The 7,500-nt window shown below is 47.6% G+C and overlaps 1 protein-coding gene across 6 annotated transcripts in view; it reads left to right on the forward strand.

Moving 5' to 3' along the window:
- The window catches only part of LOC134100470 (formin-binding protein 1), a 55,594-nt gene that overhangs the window by 5,019 nt on the left and 43,075 nt on the right, over positions 1–7,500 (forward strand). For 5 of the 6 annotated variants that reach the window (XM_062553674.1, XM_062553676.1, XM_062553677.1 and 2 more), the window contains exon 1: positions 4,778–5,036. The exons of the other annotated variant lie outside the window; for it this stretch is intronic. In XM_062553674.1, coding sequence (XP_062409658.1) covers positions 4,995–5,036 — 42 coding nt within the window. In that variant the 5' untranslated portion in view covers positions 4,778–4,994. Of the gene's footprint in view, positions 1–4,777; positions 5,037–7,500 lie in introns of those variants that run through there. 6 annotated transcript variants of the gene reach the window in all.

The following is a 7,500-nucleotide window of genomic DNA, read 5'->3' on the forward strand; positions in this document are numbered from 1 at the left end:
AGAGCGTTAGGAGAGCGTTAGGAGAGAGTTATGATGTGAGGTTGAACCGGAGGGTCACCTATAGATGGATTCATGGGGAATGGAGGGGTCATTGTCTCACCAAGACAAATATACATCCGGACGCACACAAACAGCCGGATACTGTTATCTCACTCCCTCTGTCTCCCTCCCTCATACGTGCACATAAACGAACAAACACACGCACACGTACTCACACAAGCACACACACGCACACACACGCACACACACACACACACACACACACACACAAACACACACACACACACACATACACATACTCTCTCACACACACACATGCTCTCATACACATACTGTCACACACACACACACACACTCACACACATACTCACACACATAATTTCACACACACACACACACACACACACACACACACACACACACACATACACACATGATAAAAGCTCTCTGTCAGCCTCATCCAATCCATCTCCCTGTAGTTTACAGTCTTTCCCATCCCCTCTCTGTGTTCATCTACAGTAGGTAAACACATCCGCTGAAGCTCCCCCATTTTAGCTCTAATGCAGTCGAGTTGCCTCCCCCAGCACCCAATCCTATCCAATCCGTGGCTCATTCTCCGAGACCACGTCTATATACAGATTATGTCTTTGCATTATGATGGGGCGCGTAATCTCCGTCTATCTCCATCTCCGCAGCTAAAACGGTCCCTTTTTTATTAACCCGAGAATTATGCCACCGCTGGGGTTGTTTGCGCTCTCCGCTGCATCGGACTGTAGCGAGGAGAGGGGCCTGGGAATTCCGAGGAGGATGCCGGCTGGGGCCCGTTTGAACGCTCACCGCCGCCCTTAATCTACTTTAAAGAGACACTCAGAAGAGAGAAAGGCCTCTTTGATGACTTTGAAACAGGCCTGTGTTTGTGTGTTTAATGCGCACAGAATTGTGTTCACATTCGGAGGGGTATTTTTAGTATTTCCTCCCACAAAGCGGCGGCTCGGCTTTTTGTCTTCTCCCCCCCCCTCCCCATTCATGTCGCGATGATGATGCAATGCGATGTTTGTTTGCCAGTGTCGATAGTGCGACGCTCAAACGGACACGGCCTGAAACAACGGCAGGAACCAAGTGTGAGGGCCGACCTTGATAATCTCGTTTCCCGCTTGATAAAGGAGGTCAGGGGTGAGAGACGAGTGCTGATTCAGAGAGGGGGAGGTGAGGGGGGTGAGGAGGAGGAGGAGGGGGAGGAGGAGGAGGTGAAGGAGAATGGGGAGGAAGGGTCAGGCAGATGTGGTCTTTGTTGGCCGTGAAGCAAAACAATGGGAGCCACGTGTGGGAGAGAGAGAGAGATACAGAGAGAGAGAGAGAGAGAGAGAGAGAGAGAGAGAGAGAGAGAGAAGGTGCTGACGTAAGATGGGCGAAATGGGGGCAGAAATACCAAGAGGAACACTGGTGAGCATGGCAATCTGAGATGGAAGCAGGAACAAAAATGATGAGTGATGGCAAAGACACACACACACACACACACACACACACACACACACACACACACACACACACACACACACACACACACACACACTTGAAGCCCCCCTCCTCTTTCACTTGGGATTGTCCTTGACCTCCTAGCAGATAGCAGTTCTATTCTTGGTGTCTCTCACTCTCTTCCTCTATCTCTCTGTCCCTCCCTTCTTGGTCTCTATCTCTCTCTCTCTATCCCTTTCTTTCTCTCACCTCTCCCTTCATCTGTTCTGTCTCTCTATCTCACACACTCCCCCCGCTCTCACAGTCTGCTGCCTCTCAACTCCTCTTGATTTAAGGCTGATGATTTATTCAGCACTCTCTCTTCCTCTGCACAGGCACACACACACACACACACACACACACACACACACATCCTCCAGCTCTGCAGCTCTCTGCAAGATCCTGCTCAACGCCACTGGACTGATGTTCCCCATTTGCACCGTTCTCTCTCTCTCTCTCTCTCTCTCTCTCTATTTCTCTCTCTCCCTCTCCCTCTCTCTCTTTCCCTCTCCTCTCTATCTGCCTCTCTTTTTCCACTCCCTCTTCCTTCCTCCTCTCTTCCCCTTTTTTCTTTTTGGTGTTGTGATGGAGGCACATGCCTTGGCACATGTGACCTCGTTTTGCGGCCAAAAATGCGCTGAACCCGCTATGACATCATCATGCCCCCCCAGCCATGAGGGTCACATGCCAACAAAGGAGGGGGAACCGAGTGTGTGTGTGTGTGTGTGACTGTGTGAATGATTAGATAAGGGTGGTGGTAAACAGGAGACACAGTAGGACAGGCACAGGGGGTGCTTCCTTCTCTCTTGCTTCACCCATTTTTCTCTTTCTGTCTTTCTGCCAACCCTTCCTCTCCCTCTCTTTCTCTCTCTCTCTCTCTCTCTCTCTCTTCTCTCTACTTCTCTCTCTCTCTCTCTTTCTCTCTTCTCCCTGCTTCTCTCTCCCCCCTCTCTCTCTGCCTCTCTGTCCCCCTCTCTTCTCTCTCTCTCCCTCACTCCCTCTCTTCTCTCTGCCTCTCTCTCTTTTTCCACTCCAGCGGTTCCACGCCACGCCTGACAGAGCTTCAGCCTCCACTCGCGTGCCGCTGCAGCAGAGCCTTGCTCTTAAACGTGTGTGAGCACTCCCAACCCCCCCCCCCCCCCCCAACACACACACACACACACACACACACACACACACACACTCTCCAATCCCCACTCCCACTCCTCCCCCCTCTTCATTCTCTCGCTCCTCTCGGACAGACGAGTGCAGTGGTCATTCAGTACCGAGAGGACGGGGTTCAGCTGTGGTGGGCGGTGGTGTCTGTGTGTGTGCGAGTGTGTGGGGGGCGTGTGTGTGTGTTTGGGTCACTAAGCACCCCTCTTTAACCTTATCTGGCCCGGACCATGCCGGCTCTGATTTCACGGTCCAACCCCGCCTTGTGCTTTTTATAGCCTTCATCCAATCACATCGGATGCCATTTGTCTGCCGAGCTTCTTGTCGGAGTAACCCCCGTGGATCTTAATCACAATATTCCTGCTGGTATTTCGATTGGTGGTTATTATTTCTGTTTTGCTACTTTTTCATGGTTTTATTGCTTTTTTCGTAGAGGAATTTTTGGCCACAGCTGTGGCTGGGATAGATTTAGTTGGGATTTCTTTGTTTCTCACCACCTTCTTGGATGTGAAACCTGATCTACAGATGCTTTGACCATATCTGAGCACCTTCACTAGCAGAACTCTGCCGCCTGTGAACTGGACCGAGCCTAAAGCACATTTTCTGGGCTCTGATCTGACCCACAAAATCCTTGGCCCATGTGGTAGAGCGATCTCTACCAAACTGGACTGGACTGGACTGGACCCGGTAGTGTGCGGGGTACCCGCTTAGGGGAGAGAGGTTCTGCTCCGGGTTTGTCATTTCCATTGGACTGTCAAGAGGGGTGCTCTCATCTCAGAGCTGGTTCTGGGACAAAAGTGGAAGTGGGGGACTGCGAGCCACTTCCCCTGTTGTGGAAACTGGGTTACCATGCTGCCCACACAAAAGAAGGTAAAGTAGCCTGCTATTACCAAACAAAGCACTTTGCCTGATGATTTTTGTGCCTGGAGCCTATAACTGATCAGAGGAATAGAATAGTCGAAACAGATTAGAAATAGATGTGGCGATTGCGATGTGCTCTTGTGTAGCCTGCTGTATGTCGGAGCAGGTGTGAATAGCCCGTCATTGTAGAGCCTTTACCGATACTGGGTGCGGTGTCAGCTGTAAATGGTCCTGATACGGAGATATTGAGTGACCCATTGCAATTTAATCACTTGCGCGCTAAGCAAATCAGCGCACAGTTGCCATTTTTGTTTTGATCTTACGCGGATAGCGGAGGCATCCTAATGGCCTGCGCACCACCAGTCTAGCACAGAATATTATTTATCAAGCGCTATAATATTTCATCATTTTTTATTAGCGGTTCGAAGGAAAACAAGTTAGCATTTGTATTATTTAGCCTCAATGAATCACCGAGCGCAAATGCATTGGCACCGAAGGAGCCGTCGGTCCAACCGATTCTCCACGCTTTGGAAGCTGCACAACTACAGTAGACATATTTACCAGTGGCAGGTGAGAACATTTCGCTCCCAAGAGATCCAGTGAAAAAATACGAACTCTTTATGTATCCTGGTTGGCACCTAATAGGTGACTTGCAGGCTAAACGCAGTGTAGTGTTTTACGCAGTTGACCTCTTATGGAATGAAAGCGATTATATATCTAAATGCAAATTCACTTCAGCACTGGGAAATGTGCCCTGCAACTCATGGTACTATAGCCTACTATTCTGAATGCATACACTATTGTGTAATTTTTAAGACCGACTGACTCACTATGAATAGAGAAAGATAATCTTGAGATTTGCTTAAGTAATCCTGTGGAGACAGCTCTATCTATCTATCTATCTGTCTATCTATCTATCTATCTATCTACTGTATCTCTATCTCTCTATCTCTCTCTCTATCTATCTATCTATCTATCTGATCTGCCTGTATGTTATGCAGGTAAATTATATCTGTCAGACATGGCTTTTTATTTAAGAATGATTCAACCTGGCTAAAATCTTTAAGAATGGAAAGAGGATAAAGTGAGACAGAAGACTCAGCTCTGCAGCCCACATCTATTTCCTGTTTCTTCATGCACAGGAGGGCAGGCACACACACACACACACACACACACACACACTCACACACTCACTCACTCTCTTTCTCACACGGAAATCGTTCTCCCACACATTGCCTTGAGCTAGTGCCTGAGGAGCAGCTAGATTAGCAGTGTGTCGTTTCAGCTGGTCAAACGTTCTCCCACATGGCCTCTCACACACACACTTGCTGGCTGTAGGTGTGTACACGTGTCTGTGTGTGTTTGTGTGGCACGGGAGAAAACTTGCAAGTGGACTTAATCTTTCACGCTCTGGATTGGTAGAGGGTGACAGAGTTGAGACATTTAAATGCCAAAAAAGCGAAATGACAGAGGAGAAGATGGGTCTCTGCTGGAGTGGCACCAAGGTGAAGTACAGAATTACACAACTCTACTCTAACATGCTGCTGCTGTCTCCTTCATTCAGAATTGTGTGCCCTCGGTCTCACAGTTGGTAATGTATCGGTTAACACATGGCAGATGTATCAAGACTTCTTCCTTTTGTAGGGGTGTCAATTTGAGAGACCATAGTGAGGTGATGGTGTGTGTGTGTGTGTGTGTGTGTGCATATATGCATACAAATGAGTGTTGACAGTGAAAACAGGATTGATACCATAGGTTTTTATTTCATAAGATTGGCTATAAAGAAAAGCAGCTGTTGACTGTAGTGTATTTCTTTGGTGTAATGCAGTGACTAATGTATCCTGATGTGACTTGTGTTATGATAAATGATCACTGCATCGATGCAGCCATTTGAGCCGGCACTCAATAAGGCAGCATCAGGGGGATGTTTGTCTGAGGCCAGAAAGTACCAGAACTACCAATTACTGTAGAAACTGTTTTCTACAGAAACTGTTCTCTACAGTCCCTATTTCTAAAGTTATTGATGGTAACCAATAAACACACAAACACACATGAACTTACACACACACACACACACACACACACACACACAGACACACACACACACACACACACACACACACACACACACACACACACACACACACACACAGACACTCAAACAAACAAACACACACACGCACACACACACACACACACACACACACACACACACACACACACACACACACACACAGACACTCAAACAAACAAACACACACACGCACACACACACACACACACACACACACACACACACACACACACACACACACACACACACACACACACACACACACACACACACACACACACACACACACACAGAGTATGAAGAGTATGAAGTGGCTTCAAAAGCTATACAGAAGCAAAATGGTTCTGAATAATTCAGCAAGTAACTCTGGCAAGCTTCCTGGCATTTCAAGCCTCAGACGCAGGAAAAAGTGTAAATCTCAGTTCTGAGCAAGGGAAACACTGCCTACTTCCTCATCTTGATGTCTTTGCGGCACTGGAGAAGGGCTTGGTGTCATGGTGGTTTGCATGATGAGCGTGCTCTGTGCATGTAGGTGTAGCGGCTTTTTGTTGCTTGAGAAGCAGTCTAGAAACAACAATAGGCATGAATAACAGTACATTATATCTACGCAGTGTTTTTGCATTTTCATATTATTTTCAGCAATGTTTAGTTTTCTTTCCTGTATGTATGTCCTGTGTGTGTGTGTGTGTGTGTGTGTGTGTGTGTGTGTGTGTGTGTGTGTGTGTGTGTGTAGTCACTGTGGCTTCTTCATTTCTATATTTTATATATAGATATAGATATAAATATATTGCACTGTAACAAGGGTCACCATTACCAGTTTTCAGGGCTGTGAGAGAGTACAGGTCTCTGACCAGAATGACCACAGGTGTACCGTGGCCCTGCTAAATTTGAGCTCGGACAATTGAGTCGGCTTCAATTGACACCTACTTGTTGTCCATTCTAAATGCATTTAGACCAGCTAGTGCATGCATACAAACACACACACACACACACACACACACACGCGCGCGCACACACACACACACACACACACACACACACACACACACCATGAACACTGACACACAATTATCGCACGGCGCCGGATATCCGCTATCTGAGAGGATATGCAGAGAGAGCAGGCCCGTCTGCCTGGCTCACCACACACACACACACACACACACACACACACACACACACACACACACACACACACACACACACATATACCTAAACACAACATAACACCTCACTTCAGCGCACTTTCAGCACAGCGTCAGGCTCACCTACGTCAACACTCCCCACACAACCTCATGTGTCTGTCAGCAGTGAGCTGACTGAACGCCATGACGCCTCCCGAAAGGGCAGCAGAAAGCTCCTCTGGCGACGGCGAGGCTAAGAAGAAAGTCACACATCAAAAGAGCCTCCAGATGAGATTTAGCTGTTTTTCAGTTGCCCAGATAGATAGGGGTGCTTCACACTGCTTTTAATTGTACCTGAATGTAATTGTATCTTGTGAGTGGTCTGTGTGTGTGTGTGTGTGTGTGTGTGTGTGTGTGTGTGTGTGTGTGTGTGTGTGTGTGTGTGTGTGTGTGTATCTGTGATTTGCTGAGAGAAATGAGGGCAGCTGTTCTTTTGGCGGGTCTTAATCTCATTGCCGCTGCAGTCTCCTCTTATAAAAGCCAGTTGAGCTATTATGACACTTTGTCCTGCCAGAGAGACACTGTGTGTGTGTGTGTGTGTGTGAGAGAGAGAGAGTGTGTGTGTATGTGTGTGTCTGGACTTGTGAGTATGTCTGTGTTTTGTGTGAGCGAGTGTCTGTAAAGTATTTATTGAACTGAGGGAAGGTAGGAGGCTAATTATGGCCTATTTAACACACTCATTTAATCTTCCTCAGCAGCTCGCTCCTTTCCCCT

The sequence above is a fragment of the Sardina pilchardus genome, chromosome 14 (genome assembly GCF_963854185.1).
Source record: "Sardina pilchardus chromosome 14, fSarPil1.1, whole genome shotgun sequence".
In the NCBI taxonomy this organism is placed as follows: Eukaryota; Metazoa; Chordata; class Actinopteri; order Clupeiformes; family Clupeidae; genus Sardina; species Sardina pilchardus.